An 18,799-nucleotide genomic window follows, 5' to 3' on the forward strand; every position below is an offset into this window, starting at 1 on the left:
TTAATGGAAGGAGCTAGGAATGTAGCAGAGGGAAAACAGCTGTAGAGTTCAGGCTGGGGTTTGTTTAAAGACAGAGGTCTATAAGCTCTCTCCACAAAATCTCTGTGAAAGTTTCAAAGCTGTTTACTCTCATTTAGCAAGTATATTTATGGTTGATAACTTTATTTTAAGATGATTTTGAGTCTGTAAAAAGAAGGTTGCTTGTTTGGAATTGAAACAGTGATAAGTTAGAAATTAAAGTTGTTTCTTTTCTTGTTCAACATGTAATAGTTAAGCTGTTCCATTTTGTTATAGTTCAACTGTGTTATTAAATAAAGTTTATTTTATTATAAAAGATCCCTAATTTGTCAGTGGAATTACCCCTGGAGCGAAGCAACCTATCCTCACATTTATGTCAAAGTAGAAAATTGTCAGGGTCTTCTGAACGTAATTTGAGGTTCTGGTCTACGGTCCTAATATTTGTCACTAACAAAAAGAACTCCAACAAGTTTGATTTCCCATTTGTAACTCCATGCTGACTATGCCCAATCAGATCATGGTTGTCCATGTGTCCATTTATCACATCCTCTATAGTAGATTCCAGCATTTTCCCTACCTCTAGTGTAAAACTAACGGGTCTATGTTTCCCTATTTTCTCTCTCCCTCCCGTCTTAAACAGTGCGGTGACACTTGCTGCCTTTCAATCACCAGGAGCCATTCCAGAATCTGTAGAATTTTGGAAGATGATCATCAATGTATCCACTATCTGTATAGTAACTTCTTTCTACACTCTGGGATGCATAATATCAGCTCCTGGGGACTTGTCAACTTTCAGTCCCATTCACTTTTCCAATATAACCTTTTATACTAATTTCCTTCAATTCTGCATTCTCCCTCGTCCCCTTGGATCTCCACATCTGGGAAATTTCCTATATCGTCCTTAGTGAAAACAGACACAAAATAATCATGTGGCTTCTCTGTCACTTCTTTATTTCCCTGTGTTGTAGGTAAAATAATACCTCAAAGACTGTTAGTGAGTCAAAATACAGTGGTTTTTATTGCAAAGCTTTGGGAGAAACTGGTTCCAGCCTGGATTACCAGACTCCTCCCAAAGCTTTGCAATAAAAACCACTGTATTTTGACTCACTAACAATCTTTAAGATATTATTTTTCCTACAACACCCTGTTATAAATTTTCTTGACTCTACATACAATGGATCCATATTTACCTTGGCCTAACACTTCCTCCTTATGCACTTACCCAAACTGTTTGTTTGTATGTTTTTGCTAGATTGCGTTTCATATTCTGCTTTCCCTTTCTTCTTCAGTTTCTTGGACTTCCATTGCTGTATTCTAAAAACCCTCAGGTTTACGACTATTTCTGGCAGCCTTTTCATTTAATCTTATACAATCCTTAACTTCCCTTTGTCAGCCGCGATCGACTGGCTCTTCTGGGGGTTTTGCACCATGAAAGAATGTATAGGTGCTGCATGCTATGTAATAGTTCATTACCATCACCTTTGCGTTGTCATACCTTTTTTAAAAAATGTTTTTATTAAAGATGTTCCATTTTGCCCAATAACGCAACGTACCCCAAAATCCAGTACAGCACAGAGCAATCATCATTCCACACGTACATACAGAAGAGACCGGCAAATATCACAGACAATCAGTTACAATTCATTGTAAACATTATATTTGGGGATTTTCACAGTAACGTCATTGTGATGTTAATGTAAGCCTACTTTGTAACATTAATAAGTAAACTTTCACTATCCATGAGAAAGGAGTTTAAAGTTAAAGGATATTATAAAGACTGGGGGGAGATCAGGATAACAAGGACTACATTACATAACATAAAGAAGCCCCTGTGGGATCAAATGCAGCCAATTGGAGCCTAAAACTGCACCCCAAAGCCTCTGATCAACAAAAGGAAACCCCAGAGAAAGGGGAACACCAGGATTCAACCTCAAATCCCAGACATGGTATGACAGTGTACAGGGGAGGTGATGGTCTAGTGGTATTATCATAGAATCCTTGCAAGGCAGAAGGAGGCCATTTGGCCCATCAAGTGTACACTGACCACAATCCCACCCAAGCCCTAATTCTTGTAACCCCTCATATTTACCCTGCTAGTTCCCCTGACACCAGAGTCAATTTAGCATGGCCTATCAACCTAACCCACACATCTTTGGACTCTGGGAGAAAACCAGAGCACCTGGAGGAAAGCCACGCAGGCACGGTAGCACAGTTGGTTAGCACTGCTGCTTCACAGCTCCTGGGTTCGATTCCCGGCTCGGGTCACTGTCTGTGTGGAGTTTGCACATTCTCCCCGTGTCTGTGTGGGTTTCCTCTGGGTGCTCCGGTTTCCTCCCACAGTCCAAAGATGTGTAGGTTAGGTTGATTGGCCGTGCTAAAGTTGCCCCATAGTGTCCTGGGATGTGTAAATTAGAGGGATTAGAGAGTAAATGTGTAGGGATTATGGTCGGCGCAGACTTGATGGGCCGAAGGGCCTCTTTCTGCACTGTAGGGTTTCTATGTTGATTTCTATGACACGGGGAGAATGTGCAAACTCCACACAGACAGTGACCCGAGGCTGGAATTGAACCCGGGTCCCTGCCGCTGTGAAGCAGCAGTGCTAACCACTGTGCCACCGTGCCGTGCTATTATCACTAGACTATTAATCCAGAAACTCAGCTAATGTTCTGGGGACCCGGGTTCGAATCCCACCACGGCAGAAAAGATATATCTGGAATTAAGAATCTACTGATGACCATGAAACCATTTGTCGGAAAAACCCATCTCATTCACAAATGTCTTTTAAAGAAGGAAATCTGCCATCCTTACCTGGTCTGGCCTACATGTGACTCCAGAGCCACAGCAATGTGGTTGGCTCTCAACTGCCCTTGGGTAACTAGGGATGGGCAATAAATGCGGGCCAGCCAGCGACACCCATGTCCCATGAATGAATAAAACTCTCACATGCAGGATAACAGGAGCAGAACTATACAGTCTCACAGGAAGAGTGTGGATAATATAGGGCCCAGATATCTAAACTCGCTCTTGTACCACACTGATAACAGGATTAGACCAGGAGTATAATCTCCACACTGTCCAAATACCAATTTTAAAATAGCTGCCACAGCTAATGAAAGTAAGAGATATGGAGACAGATAAATGGAGAGCCAATAAGCCAAGGATTCTCTCACCAAGCTGGGGGCCCACCACAAAACCAGGCACACTGCCACCCAAACCACACCATTGGCAGGAAAAGTGAACCCCTTTCCCCAAGGACACTCTACCAACCAGAAGAAGAATCATCAAGACACCCACAAACGGGGTATCTCGGAGAAACACAATCCCCCTCCCCCCCCCCAACACGATGAGGGAGCCCCGTTAGACTAAATATGATAAGTCGGAGCCTATAATCAACACCCCACTGACCCAGAGAACAAAAGGAAACCTTGGAGAGAGAGAGGAGCACCAGGATAAGACCATAGCCACAAGATGTGGGTTGACAGTGTACACTGACCTGCAGGGACAGAGCCACGTAACCTCGTGGGAGAAATTCAGATAAGGTGGAGCCCTGGGCTCACACTCAGTCAGGCCCCACACACACAGCAGGATACTCGAGACTGGATATAGCATGCCTGTTCAAACTTGATACACCCAGCCTTCAAATCGAGATTATCAATGTATGGCAGGCAGTTCTCAAATCTGGCCAGGAACTTGGGAAGCTGGCACATTCCTTCTCCAGCCCCATCTCCCTGAATGAACCCAGATATCCCAGATATCACCCCGTCATACTTTTTCATGTATTTTCCCCAAACCATCACAGACAGTTTATTCCTTATGCCTTCATAATTTCCTTTATTCCAATTTTTAACACCCTGCCTTAAGTTTGAACTCCCTCCCTTGCAAACACTTAAAATTCTATTAGATCATGGTCACTCATCCTTTTACAAACATTAATTAGCCTTTTTTTCATGATGTAATATTGGATCTAGAACAGCCTGGCCTCCAGTATAACTGCTCTAGAAACACATCCCTAACACACTAACAGAAACTTGTCCTTCCACATTAGGCTACAAAGTCATTCCAACAGACAAACAACCCGAATTGAGTAGCTGGTGTGTAGTAATGTTTCTAGTGGAGCCCCTCTCCACACACACACACGCATTTATCCTGTTGGGATTATCACTGACTGTGTTATACTGGTGCCCCTTGGTTGTTAAGTTTGGTCTGTGTTCCAGTGTGATGTTGTTGGTATTGCAGAACCTGATGAGTGAGCTGTCAGCCCTGGTGATTTACTGTCAGAGTACACACTTCCAAAGCTTTGAAGAGACCTGGAGCAGGCAAGCTGCCCACGAGACCTCGTCGTTCGCCGAAACTAAAGCCAAAAAATTGATTGCTGAGAATGGTGAGCATGACTGTAACTAAAAGACAGTGATCCCAGGGGGTGTCAGTGCTGACCCACTGTGACTGTAACTAAAAGACTGTGATTCCCGGGGGGTGTCAGTGCTGAGCCACTGTGACTGTAACTAACAGGATGTGATCCCAGGGGGTGTCAGTGCTGACCCACTGTGACTGTAACTAAAAGACAGTGATCCCGGGGGGTGTCAGTGCTGAGCCACTGTGACTGTAACTAAAAGACTGTGATCCCGGGGGGTGTCAGTGCTGAGCCACTGTGACTGTAACTAACAGGATGTGATCCCAGGGGGTGTCAGTGCTGACCCACTGTGACTGTAACTAAAAGACAGTGATCCCGGGGGGTGTCAGTGCTGAGCCACTGTGACTGTAACTAAAAGACTGTGATCCCGGGGGGTGTCAGTGCTGAGCCACTGTGACTGTAACTAATAGGCTGTGATTCCCGGGGGGTGTCAGTGCTGAGCCACTGTGACTGTAACTAACAGGATGTGATCCCAGGGGGTGTCAGTGCTGACCCACTGTGACTGTAACTAAAAGACTGTGATCCCGGGGGGTGTCAGTGCTGAGCCACTGTGACTGTAACTAATAGGCTGTGATTCCCGGGGGGTGTCAGTGCTGAGCCACTGTGACTGTAACTAACAGGCTGTGACCCCCCGGGGGAGTGGTGGTGGTGGGGGTGGGTGGGTGTCAGTGCTGACCCACTGTGACTGTAGTTGGCTTTTCACTGAACTGGGATGACTCCGCCCTTTAAAAATGGCAGGAGGGTCTCAATTCTTGGGTTCTTGATTCCACTCCTAAATCCCCTAACTTTCAAGAACACCTTGAAAGGATGCAGGCTCGTTCGTGTCGAAAGTACGCATCCCGCATTCCCGAGCTCACTGTCTGCATTCCGGGGATAGACGTGTCCCATTCCGTCGTTCTCATAGAGTTGGGCCGGGTTTTTAAGAAGTCACGGTTCACAGGCCCTCAACCTGCCTGAGGAGACCTTCTAAAGATGATTCCAGAGGTCCTCCTCATGTCCTTCTCCCCAAAGCCCTCACCCACCCATCCCCATGGCTCCTAATGTCCACTATGCCAAGCTATGGCACTTCCATGCCCATTGACTCACTACACACCGTATAGGATCAATGAATCCTCCTGTAACAGGCCTCCTTTTCCTTTATGTACCATGGTGACCATGAACTTCCATTCGATTGGACTGTAGTTATGCTTAGCGATGTACTGCTGTGCTTTGATCGTGACAGTAAGATGGGTTAAGAAAAAACTTTTTTGAAAAGTAATTCATTTGTAACTTTCCACTATGTCTAGAAACATCATTTCATAGCAAGCAAGGGAAACAATCATCCAGTTCCTTCAAAGTATCAATAACAGAAACCAAATATCCTTGAAACCGCTTAACCTTGTGTAAATTGAGAAATTGACTGCAGAGATCAACAAGACTAATGGATATCTGGGCTCTCAGCCAAGCCTCATTATGTAGGCTGCAGAGGATTTTTCAGTGATATTTGGGATGTATTTGTTGAGTTAGCGTTTAGGAGAGAAAGCCAATGGGGAAATTTGAAAATATATATTGACTAGTCAGAGGACTGATGCTTTGTGAAGCCACAGAGTCCTGGTGGAGGTGGGTGAGGGGGGGAGGTGAGGGGGATCGAGGGGAGGTGGTGATCATATTCACCTGTCCCAGTCCGCACGGTGGTGTAGGTTGGCATTTCACTCAGTCAGGGTGACTCAGGGCTCCTTGAAAAATGGAGGGTGGGGAATGAGTTGAGCATGCTGACAATTCCAGATGTGCAAACATCTAAGCTGTGAGTGTTACATTAGAAAATCTGTTGAAACAACTGTAGCTAAAAGACCCAAATCAGCCACAAGAGCTACATTTCCCCGAATGCATCGTATGTGACAAACCCGTTCCAGCTTCCCACAGCCGAGGCCATTCCTTCCTGTCGATGATTCAAATGTTAAACTTCTCTTGTCCGTTTATGCTGGTCTGAAGGTTGTCTTCCTTTTATTTTCTTTTTAGGGCCTACTTTTGTCATTCACAACACTTTGCAGCTGTCCAAGGTCTATCCGTTAGGCCGCAGGATTGGTTCATCCAACTTCAACCCTCAGGAGATGTGGAATGGCGGCTGTCAACTGGGTCAGACTCTCTCACACTTGCGTGTTTCATTTAAGCGTCCCATAGAATAGAATCATAGAACGGTCACAGTGCTGAAGGAGTCCTTTTGGCCCATTGTGTCAGTGCCAGCCCTCAGTAGGCAACTCAGCCTGTCCCATAGAACATAGAACATAGAACATTACAGCACAGAACAGGCCCTTCGGCCCACGATGTTGCGTCGACCAGTTACAAAACAATGACCCACTAACCTAAACCAATCCCTTCTCGTCCATAAACCTATCCACAGATCTCTTAAATGCCCCCAAACTAGGCGCATCTACAACCGCAGCAGGCAGGGCATTCCAATCCCTCACCACCCTCTGGGTAAAGAACCTACCCCTGACATCCGTCCTATAACTACCACCCCTTAATTTAAAGCTATGCCCCCTCATGCTAGATTTCTCCATCAGAGGAAAAAGGCTATTACTATCCACCCTATCTAAACCTCTAATCATCTTATATGTTTCAATAAGATCCCCTCTTAGCCGCCTTCTTTCCAGCGAAAACAACCCCAAATCCCTCAGTCTCTCCTCATAGGACCTCCCCTCCATACCAGGCAACATCCTGGTAAACCTCCTCTGCACCCTCTCCAATGCCTCCACATCCTTCCTGTAATGTGGGGACCAGAACTGCCCACAATACTCCAAGTGCGGCCGCACCAGAGTTGTGTACAGTTGCATCATGACGCTGCGACTCCTAAATTCAATCCCCCTACCAATAAACGCCAAGACACCGTATGCCTTCTTAACAACCTTATCTACTTGACTCCCAACTTTCAGGGATCTATGTACACATACACCTAGATCCCTCTGCTCATCCACACTATTCAAAGTCCTCCCGTTAGCCCGATACTCGACACATCTGTTATTCCTACCAAAGTGAATTACCTCACACTTCTCCGCATTAAACTCCATCCGCCACCTCTCGGCCCAGCTCTGCAACCTGTCTAAGTCTTCCTGCAAACTATGACACCCTTCCTCACAATCTACCACACCTCCGACTTTGGTGTCATCAGCAAACTTACTAATCCACCCAACTATACCCTCATCCAGATCATTAATAAAAATTACAAACAGCAGTGGCCCCAAAACAGATCCCTGAGGCACACCACTCGTAACCGAACTCCATGATGAATATTTACCATCAACCACCACCCTCTGTCTCCTATCTGCTAGCCAATTCCTGATCCAATTCCCTAGATCACCCCCAATCCCATACATCTGCATTTTCTGCAGAAGCCTACCATGGTGAACCTTATCAAACGCCTTACTAAAATCCATATATATCACGTCCACTGCCTTGCCCCCATCCACCTCTTTGGTCACTTTCTCAAAAAACTCAATAAGGTTAGTAAGGCACGACCTACCTACTCTGACCCCCTCACCGCCCCGGTTCACTGTGACCCCCTCACCGCCCCGGGGAGGGTTAATGTGACCCCCTCACACTCCCCGGTTCACTCTGACCTCCTCACCGCCCCGGGGAGGGTTAATGTGACCCCCTCACTGCCCCGGGAGGGTTAACGTGGCTCCCTCACACTCCCCTCACCTTTTATCTCAGAATTGCAAATGTTTTTCTCTTCAGGTGATTCTGTAATTCTTTTGAATGTCTCAGTTGAATCTGCCTTCAGCACACTCTATCAGGCAGCGCATTCCGGATCCTAACCACTCTCTGTGTAAAACAGATTCTCCTCACAATGCCTTTGGTTCCTTCGCCAGTCACTTTAATTGGGGTTCTCTGATCCCCAACCCTTCCACCAATGGGGAATTTTGATAATTTTTTAATTATAATTTATAATTATAATTTTTAATTATAATTGATTAATTTTCATAATTTTGACCAGCTCCTCTCTCAATCTTCTCCAAGACATCCAAGAGGACATTAGATGATTATCTGGACAGAAACAATGTGCAGGGGCACGGGGAAATGGCACTAAGTCATGATGCCCACTTGGAGAGATGGTGCAGTCACAGTGGTCAGGATTTTACAACCTCACTTGAGCAAGACCGGAAATTCCTGCCTGAATAGATATTTCCGCTGTCCATCCCTCTCCTGCTCCGATTCCGTGGTGGGCGGGGAGGAAGGATTCCAGTGAATGGATCGAATGGCCTCCTTCTGTGCCGTAAAAATTCTGTGATATGAAGAGAACGGCCCCAGCTTCTCCAATCTATCCCGATCCATCTCCCTCACCACTGCTCTCACCCCCTTCCTCTCCCTCCCAGAACCAGGGTAGGGTCCCTCATGTCCTCACTTCTCACCCCATCAGCGTCTGCATCCAAAGGATCATCCTCTGTCACTACTCAATACATCTTGCCCTCACTCCTCCTGACAGCATTCCACACTCTCCAGGACACCCTGGTCCACTCCTCCATCACACCCAACACCTCACCCTCCTCCTGCCCACGGCACCTTCCCTTGCAATCGCAGAAGGAGCAACCCCTGTCCCTTTACCTCCTCCCTGTTCACCGTCCCAGGTCTGAAACACCCCTTTCAGGTGAGGCAGTGTTTTGTGTGCACCTCCTTCAATCTGGTCTATTGCATTCACTGCTCCCAATGCGGCCAAGTGAACTTCGGAGAGACCAAACGCAGACTGGGTGACCAGTTTGCTGAACATCTTCGGTCCGTCCACAAGCGGGACCCCCACCTTCCCGTCACTTGCCATTTCAACATACAAAGATGGAATTTTCCCATCCAGCCTGCCACAGGGACCGTAGTGGGCAGGACACGTACCATGCAAAGGTTGTTGACCTCGGGCAGGACTTTGCAGCTTTGGGACAAGCGTGACCAGAACATTGCGCTCACCACCCTTCTCTCCTACCCACATGCCTGTCCTTGGCCTTTTGCAGTGCTCTAGCGAACCCCGATGCAAACTGGAGGAACAGCACCACACCTTCCAACTGGGCACTTTCCGGACTGAACATTGAGTTCAACAACTTCAGAGCATCAACTCTCCCCTCCACCCCACTCCATCTCCATTTATTTCATTTTATCTCCTTTTATCTTATTTATTTATTTTCATTTTATTTTGTTTTTAATTTTCATTTCTTCCATTGTTTCATTTGTTCACTGCTTAAAAATCTCGCTTTCCATCTTGTTTCCTCCCCGTCCGATGCCCACCCCTCGTCGCCCACCTCACTCGGCCTATCTGCCACATTGCTCAGGTTGCCCTTTGACACTCTGCACCTTTTGTTCTGCTGTTTACACATTCTAATCTCGCAGTGGCCGCTATCAGCACCATTCTCAGCCTTTATCATCACTAGTTATATTCCCTTTGTCCTTGTCTATGATATCTTTGTTAGTTACACCCTCCATCCCAACAATATAAATCTAGCCCCATTTCCTTTGTCTTCATCTCTGACGAAGGGTCATCCAGACAAAGAACAACACAGCACGGGAAACAGGCCCTTCGGCCCAACAAGCCCACGCCGCCATTTCAACATTGTGAGTCCCCTCTTCCACCCATGACCCTTGTCTACGCTTATGGCACTCCACATTGGAAACCAGATTGAGGGGAGACTAATTTAGGGACAATTTGTTACACCAATCAGCCTAGGAGCACATCTTTGGGGTGTGGGAGGAAACCGGAGCACCCGGAGAAAACCCACGCAAGCACGGGGAGAATGTGCAAACTCCCACAGACACCGGCCCAAATCCATGTATCTGCACAGCAAACAGTGATAGTCACTGAGCTGTCATGTTGCCCATCAACTGGTCCAGTTTAAGCGTACACTAACGACGTGAAGTACTAGGCTACTCTCGAAACATCCAAGAGCAGCCCTCATACAACCCACCGCGTGTATGCGGACAACAAGGTGGACCGAATCGTCTGTGGATTAAAAGAGAAAAACATCAATAACATGCACATCTTATACAAACATTCAAGGGAATCCCCAGAAGCTCAAAAGTAAAACAAGTGAGCCAGAAAATGTGTTGGAAGGTCCGTAGGAATCAATAGATTCCCAGGGACGTCCCAAGGCTCTTGATCCTTGTTTAAAACGTTGGCTCTATTCTCTGTCTGCAGATGCTGTCAGACCTGCTGAGGTTTTCCAGCATTTTCTGTTTTTGTTTCAGATTCCAGCGTCCACAACGTTTATTCCATTTGTGCACATAGCTCACCAACTTATTTCGCTTGTTTCTTATGTTCAGCTTATTTCAGATGTCATTACATTCCCTCTCGTTCTAACCCATCTGATACCTCACTATTTCTTAATCTAATGCTATCTGTCTCACCCAATCCTTTGCCTACCTAGTTTCTCTTTTCTAATGCTGCATCCTGTCACCTGCCAAGCTTATTTCAAACAATCTCGCAAGGTCATTGTGTTCCTAGCTTTTGTTAAGGTGCAACCTGTATGATCTCGTACAGGTCTCATCCCTCCCAGATCTGGTCCCAGTATCCCAGAAATCCAAACCCTCCCATCTCAGTCTCCTGCTCGAACCTCCTGGGCTGCACTCACTAGTGCATGACACCGGGATGATCTGGAGATTACCACTTTTAAGGTCCTGTTTACTAGTCCCCTTTTTAGCTCCCTATAATGAGGACCTCCTTTCTGTTTTTGCCCTGTGCCATTGATACTTGTATGAGTCAGGATATCTGTCTGATCACCGTCTCCCTTGCGAGAATTCTGTAGCTACTCGGTGACATCCTTGACCTTGAACAAGGAGGCAACACGCTGGGGTCGATTACCCCCATCCTGCTGTGCTATTTGTTTAGCGTGGTGGGCCAGGAGATTCCCGCAGCGGGTGTTTGTGGGGTTTGTGTGTGCGTTTGCTCCTGCTAGCGTCTCCCAGCCCAGGATTTCCATGGTCATTTCGATATCATCTGTGAGCCAGCCTGGGGCTGAATTCCCCGGGCTCGCGAGCATTCCATCTTCTCCACACTCCCCCCACGGCCACCTCGCACCCCCACCCCCCCCCCCCCCCCCACCCCCCCCCACCCCCCCCCCCATCCCACCCTCGTCCCACCTCCCTGCCAGAACGGTTCACTCCAGCGGGAATTACAGTAACTCCCCACAAATAGGGAGCTAGGAGCTCAATCCTGCTGGAGTAAAGAGGGGGACAATCCAAACCCCCAGAGGGTCGGGTGGTTGGGAGGGTGCCCCGGGCATTGGCAGCCTGGCAGTGCCAGCCCGTGCCCTCGGCATTGCCCAAAGGGGCAAGTGTCAGTGCCCAGGGGGCACCTTGATACTGCCCATCAGTGGGGCATGGTGCAGTGCCAAGGGACAGGGCCAAGGGGGTGAGGTCTGATGGGGGCAGGGGTGACATAATCAGATTCATGCCCCTCCCAGGTATTCATTTTAATATAATTACAAACTTCCATTGCCATATATTCCCCCCAGGCGTATTTTCATACATTGGCAAGGTTTACAATAGATTCTCCCATAGGTGAACCTGTTATAAGGAGCCCCCTCGGAGGCATACGAGGTGGGCAAGGGGGCATTTTCCATCATGTTTAGACCCTGCCCCTCAAGCATACCCTCTTTATTTTTTAAACAGTGTTAAAAGATCAGCAGAGAAACATGTCAATTTTCAGTCAGACACCACTCTGCCAAATTCTGGTTTGATTGCTCTCCTCTCTAATATTATGCACAATTCTGTGATTGGTCAGCACTTGCTGATCAATGCCGAGTGTGTTAAGAATGACGGTAACACCCAATTTAAGCTTCTCAGTTGGGCTCACAGTGTGGCTCGTTTACATTTGCGTATATTCATATATAAGGTCGTATCCTCTGCAGGCAAAAGGAAAATGTCCAGGCATTGTCTTCTGTGAAGTAAACAAAATTATGGGGGACTTGGTGAATTCTCCGTGGTAGTGCCTCGACCATTCTGAGCTGACTTGCCAATCAATCAGCGTTCTTTGCTTACACTTCGTAAATTGTTGTTTGAACTTTGACATTCTTGCATTTGTCCTGATGAGTGCAAGATGAAAAACTTCAACAGCATGTCTCTTTTGTTTCCAATAATACTCAAGTTCTGTTTCGAGTCAGTACGTGTATTTATTTCTTGCAGTGGCGCTGAATTTCCAGAAACCGGGAATGGAGATGGATTTGAACAAAGGGAAGTTCCGGCAGAATGGCCGCTGTGGATACATCCTGAAGCCCAGTTTCATGAGGGACAGGTCGATTCAGTTTGACCCTTCGTGTCCAGTGTCAGGAGCAGGTCTTGACAGGAAGCAGCTGACCATCATTGTAAGCTTATTTCAACATTAATTTTCTTAAACCCGGGACTTTGTGTGTGTTTGGGACAAGTGAAAATCACGAATAAAATTGAACGCAGATGAGCTCCCGCCCCCCTCAACCCACACCCCAACAAGAGTGAAGAGGGGTTCTTGGAGCCCCCCCCCCCCCCCCCCCCCCAGGATGTTTGGTGTTGCTGGCATTGCCAGCTTGGCAGTTCAGCCTGTCCTCCTGGCACTGCCCAAGGGGCAAAGTGGCAATGCCAGGGGGCACCTTGACACTGCCTACTGGGCATAGGCAGTACCAAGCAAGTGGGACCAGAGAGGGCAAGGCCCCACTGCCACTCTGCACTGGGATCAGTGACAGGGAGAGTGTGGACAATGATTGGGGCTGGCCATCAGGCTTAGAGGGGGGGGGGATCGGTGTCAAGGGTGGATGGGTGGGCAGCTTGGTGCTGGCCCAGAGAGGTCCCAATGCCTAGCAATAGGGGGTTGGGGGGGGGTGGCTCTGCAAGCCAGCATTGCAGGCCTGGCCAGCGATCGGGACACTGATAGATCGGCGCGTGCGCAATGGCTCACTCAGCATTATGCTGCCGGTCTCTCCAGCAGGAATAGTGCCACTGTTTCTCAGTGTGATTCACGCTGAGGCACTGTGTGATGCACAGAGTGTGGGAGATTCATTTTGAAACTGAAATTGGGACTTATTCCAATTTTTACGCAAATTTGACACTTACAACTTACTTGGGAGAATCCTGGTCACGGTGTTTCACTCCAGGTTCCAGTGACTTATGAGGAAGCTTTTATCAAATCAAATTTTATTTCAGAACTCAGTTAGAATATAACAAAAAATTAATGTAATTTTTACTAACATTAAGATATTTAGACAGGGCAAAGTATAATCCAGATTATAACAAGTCCTGGATGATGTTGAGATTTTTGAGTGTTGTTGGAGCTGCACTCACCCACACAGGTAGAGACAATTCCATCACACTTCCTGACTTGTGTCTTGTAGATAGTGCAGAGACTTTGGGGAAATCAGGAGGTGAGTTACTCACTGCAGGATTCCCAGCCTCTGACCTGTTCTGGTGGTCACACTATTTATATGGTGAATCCAATTCAGTTTCTGGTCAATGGTAACCCCCCCAGGATGTTGGAAGTGGGAGATTCAGTGATGGTAATGCAGAATCTGAGGAGTTCCAAATGATACAACACTCCCCACTTCTGATCTCCCATTACCTTATTAAAGAGCTCAAGACCATTGGCCTCCATTGGATGTCTTTGCAGAAGTTACCTTCCTTGGGGTATTGCTGAGAAAAAGAGCTTCCAGATGCTGTTTGTCCCTGATCCCAGGGAAAGGCCTGCTGCTAGCCCCTGTACTGCCAAGTTCCGCACACATGAGGACGGTCTCAACAGGGATCTTGGGTTCATGTCGCACTATCTGTAACCCCCATGACTTGCCTGGGTTTGCAAAACCTCACTTACTGTACTGTCTGGAGACAATACACATCTCTTTAAACTGTGATCAGTGCTCCTTCCACTCACATTATCAGCCACTTCAGGTCTTGAACAGCAGGTTAGGTGTAAGGATTCGCATTTTAATCAGTAATCTCTAAACTGTCTGTGCTTTATATGCTCTGTCTGAGGCCAGAACTCTCCATTCACCTGACGAAGGGGGTAACCCCGAAAGCTAGTGAGTATATTATCAAATAAATAGGTTGGACTAAAACCTGGTGTTGTCAGACTTTTTACTGTGTTTACGCCAGTCCAACGCCGGCATACCCACATCATGACTGCCTGATTGGCTCATAGTTCAGAGGGCATGTCCCAAAGGAGGCAACCTGGGTCTCTTGCTGATGCTGCGGCTGGCATGTGGGACCCCCATCACTTCCACAAGATTCTACCCGGTATTATCCCATTCCTGTCTCTCTAGTCACCTCTGTACATTTCTGTCTGGACCATCAACACTCCAACTCACCCCCAGCAAATACCCTCTCCCATCCAATGCCTCAACAAATGATATAGTTTCCTCTTTCACACAGAAGCCATTACAAGTACGCCGCTCTGAGAGTACACCGCTCTGTACGGGTACACCGTTCTGTACGAGTGCACCGCTCTGTACGGGTACACCGCTCTGTACGGGTACACCGCTCTGTACGGGTACACCGCTCTGTACGAGTGCACCGCTCTGTACGAGTGCACCGCTCTGTACGGGTACACCGTTCTGTACGGGTACACCGTTCTGTACGGGTACACCGCTCTGTACGAGTACACCGCTCTGTATGGGTACGCCGCTCTGTACGAGTACACCGCTCTGTACGGGTACACCGCTCTGTACGGGTACACCGCTCTGTACGGGTATACCGGTCTTTAGGAGTACACCGTTCTTTACGGGTACACCGCTCTGTACGGGTACACCGCTCTGTACGGGTATACCGGTCTTTAGGAGTACACCGTTCTTTACGAGTACACCGCTCTGTACGGGTACACCGCTCTGTACGAGCACACCGCTCTTTAGTACACCGCTCTGTACGGGCGCACCGCTCTGTACGGGCACACCGCTCTGTACGGGCACACCGCTCTGTACGGGCGCACCGCTCTGTACGGGTACACCGCTCTGTACGGGTATACCGGTCTTTAGGAGTACACCGTTCTTTACGAGTACACCGCTCTGTACGGGTACACCGCTCTGTACGAGCACACCGCTCTTTAGTACACCGCTCTGTACGGGCGCACCGCTCTGTACGGGCACACCGCTCTGTACGGGCGCACCGCTCTGTACGGGCGCACCGCTCTGTACGGGCACACCGCTCTGTACGGGCGCACCGCTCTGTATGGGCGCACCGCTCTTTAGTACACCGCTCTGTACGGGCGCACCGCTCTGTACGGGCGCACCGCTCTGTACGGGCGCACCGCTCTGTACGGGTACACCACTCTGTACGAGTACACCGCTCTGCTTTCTCTCATTGCAAAGAGCACACAACTCAGTAAGTAGCAAAAATCAGGGAGCATCCCCCCTCTCCTTTCCTCCCAATTTGCCACCGTGCCAGGGCAGCATGGTGGCATAGTGGTTAGCACTGCTGCCTCACAGTGCCAGGGATCCAGGTTCAGTTCCCGGCTTGGGTTACTGTCTGTGTGGAGTTTGCACATTCTCCCCGTGTCTGCTTGGCCTTTGGGTACTCCGGTTTCCTCCCGTAGCCTGAATGAACGGTGTGCTGGTTGGGTGCATTGGTCATGCTAAATTCTCCCTCAGTGTAACCCAAACAGGCGCCGGAGAGTGGCGACCAGGGGATTTTCACAGTAACTTCATTGCAGTGTTAATGTAAACCTACTTGTGACAGTAATAAAAGTGTCAGGCATTTTAAAAAAATATTAGCAGTGCCCAGCTCCTGTTCCAGTGGGTTCAGATCTCAGCAACAAATTGCCATGAGAGTCTGCATGTCCTGAGGCATTGGTGCTCACATATGTTGAAGGAACTGACCCTCTGCCTCTGAACCCTGTTTTGGGATCTTGCTGAGTCCCAGTTTGACCTTTTTTATCTGTCACCTCTGTCCCGTGGAGTGGTACATGACTGAGGAAAGGTAGCCCTGGCTGCTGCTGGAGCGATAGTGGGGCCTCTGCTGTTGACCCTCGGTAGGGTGGAAGGTGGAGGGGCCACTTTAGCTACTCTCAAAGGAGCTGACAATCAGCAATCGAGCCTTGCTAACCCTCTGCGTGAGAGAGGGAATGCTGTGAGCAGCAGCGTCTTATCTGCCTTAGGCTAGAGTTACTCAGTTCCGTTGTATCAATGGCTCCCCAGCTTGTCAGTTTCACGTCACTTTCACTAAATGAGTCCTTCCTGCGATGAACTTGGCTTCCTGATCCTGCAGAGTTGCAGGCAGCTAAGAAAATCCAGGACATTGAGCTAGAGCATCTTAACATTCGCATCTCAACAAGCTGAGAGGTCCAAAGGAACTCCCTGTTGGCTGTCATTGCTTCTCAGGGAAAGGCGGGTCAGGTTTCTGTGGCTTGGTGAACTGCTCCCTCTCGTTCTCAGACTCATGTCCCTTTTTCAGATTATTACAGCTCAGCAGCTCCCGAAAGTGAATAAAAATAAGAAGAATTCCATTGTGGATCCGCTGGTGCGTGTGGAGATTCACGGCGTTCCTGATGATAACGCCACACAAAAGACCGGACATGTTGAAAACAATGGTAAGATTAAATTCTTATTTTATTTGTTTATTAGTCACAAATAGGTTTACATTAACACTGCAATGAAGTACTGTGAAAATCCCCTGGTCACCACTCTCTGGCGCCTGTTCGGGTACACTGAGGGAGAATTTAGCCTTTGCCCCTAACCAGCACGTCTTTCAGACTGTGGGAGGAAACTGGAGCACCTGGAGGAAACCCACGCAGACACGGGGAGAATGTGCTAAATCCACACAGACAGTGAGCCAAGTCAGGAATTGAACCCGGGTCCCTGGTGCTGTGAGGCAGCAGTGCTAACCGCCATGCAGTTTGATGGCAGCTATACTGTCAGTGGTGCGTCCAAGGATTCCTACAATGTTGTGGTTATTTTGTCCGTCTCCAGGTAGCTGATGAGCCATAGCCAGTGGTACATGTAAAAAAAAAGGTTTGAGGATCTGGCAATGCATTTCTGTAACATTGTCCCCATCTAATAGATTGAGGGTGAGTTGATGTGGCACAAAGTAACAAAGGTTTATTGCCAACGAGAATTAGTTATTTACAACCAAGTGTCAGACAGAATTAACTCTGCTCCGACTGAGGATCCAGCCCACCCAGGATGTGAACCCTCACACCCTGATCGGCTCGGCTTCCCTCCTCAACACTCCACAGGGTCCCATCTGACCATATGGTCCAGAGGGAACGCCCCCTTAAAGGGGTCTCGCTACCACACTACCCCCCCCCCCCCCACCACCTCCCCAGCATCTCCCCGCCAAACTCCTGAATGTACCAATGGAGGAAGCAAGAAGAACATTAGCACAGGCAGCACATTGCCAAAGACATCAGGAAAATCCCCAGGGAAACTCTTCCAAAGTTCAGTCGATCCGCAGACTTCCAAATCCTGGTGGAATATCTCAGTTCTCTGCTCGGCCCTTCTGGGAGTGAAGAACACCTTCAGGCCCAGGCAAAAGACAAACTCATCAGTCTGGGGTTGGGATCCTCCTCTGTCGCTGCTCTCTCAGTTATAGAAACCACTTGCTGCCCTGGATCCACGTTTACAACCAGCATCCCCGGAGCCAATCCTGGTAAACTCAATCCTGGTAATCTGCAGGGGTGGCCTGTAGACCCCCTGTATCAGGCCCAGCTCTCCTCCTGAGGCAGTTTACATATTTCCTGATGCGACACCCCTGTTTCTCTACGATACCGGTTCTGTTCTCATGGCAGACCTGCTGCAAAGTTTCTGACCCGAACTAAATCCTCGACTTGGAAAATTCTCCCTTGTTATGAGAGGCTCGTCTAGCCTCCAACCTCCTCCCCCAACCAAATCTGGGAATATCATATCTAACCGTGTCCGTAAGCAGCATCCCACTAGCAGCTCGGATGGCGTGACCCCTGTGGTCACGTTTAGTGTGGTGTTTGCGACAAGAAGCTGGTTATAGGTACAGATCGGGGCCTATTGGCTTGTTTCTTGGTCAATAATTTAAACGTTTGTACAGCTTGTTCTGCTAACCCACGCTGGGTGGTAAGGGGCTGACTGAACATGGTGAATACCATTTGATTTGACAAATTTTTGAAACTCCTCCACTGTAAGTGATAACATTTAGCCCAGTGGGGGCTGTGGCCATTCTGTGGTCTATAAATGGTCCTGCAAAGTCGATAAATATTCTTGCCCAGAGCCTTCCTGGCCACTCCCAAGGAAGCATCTTAGCCAACAGCACAGAGACCTGTTGGGCTTCACAACTGGGCATTCACTGACCATCCTTTCAGTTTCTTTATCAACGCCTAGCCAACAACTTCTGGCTAGTGCTTTCTTCCTGCTTTGTGAGTTGTGCAGTTCCTGTATTAAAAATCAATATCCTTTGGAGTGGGACTATAACCTTAGTCCCTCTCCCACAACAACACACCAC

At 48.2% G+C, this 18,799-nt stretch overlaps 1 protein-coding gene across 1 annotated transcript in view; it reads left to right on the top strand.

Annotated features, from left to right (window-relative positions):
* The window catches only part of LOC145358979 (1-phosphatidylinositol 4,5-bisphosphate phosphodiesterase delta-3-like), an 83,634-nt gene that overhangs the window by 57,758 nt on the left and 7,077 nt on the right, over window positions 1–18,799 (top strand). The window contains exons 10-13 of the mRNA XM_080213337.1: window positions 4,255–4,399; window positions 6,428–6,544; window positions 12,566–12,744; window positions 16,784–16,919. Coding sequence (XP_080069463.1) covers window positions 4,255–4,399; window positions 6,428–6,544; window positions 12,566–12,744; window positions 16,784–16,919 — 577 coding nt within the window. The remainder of the gene's footprint in view (window positions 1–4,254; window positions 4,400–6,427; window positions 6,545–12,565; window positions 12,745–16,783; window positions 16,920–18,799) is intronic.

This window comes from Carcharhinus amblyrhynchos, chromosome 27 (assembly GCF_965287045.1).
Source record: "Carcharhinus amblyrhynchos chromosome 27, sCarAmb.v2.hapA, whole genome shotgun sequence".
Taxonomy (NCBI): domain Eukaryota; kingdom Metazoa; phylum Chordata; class Chondrichthyes; order Carcharhiniformes; family Carcharhinidae; genus Carcharhinus; species Carcharhinus amblyrhynchos.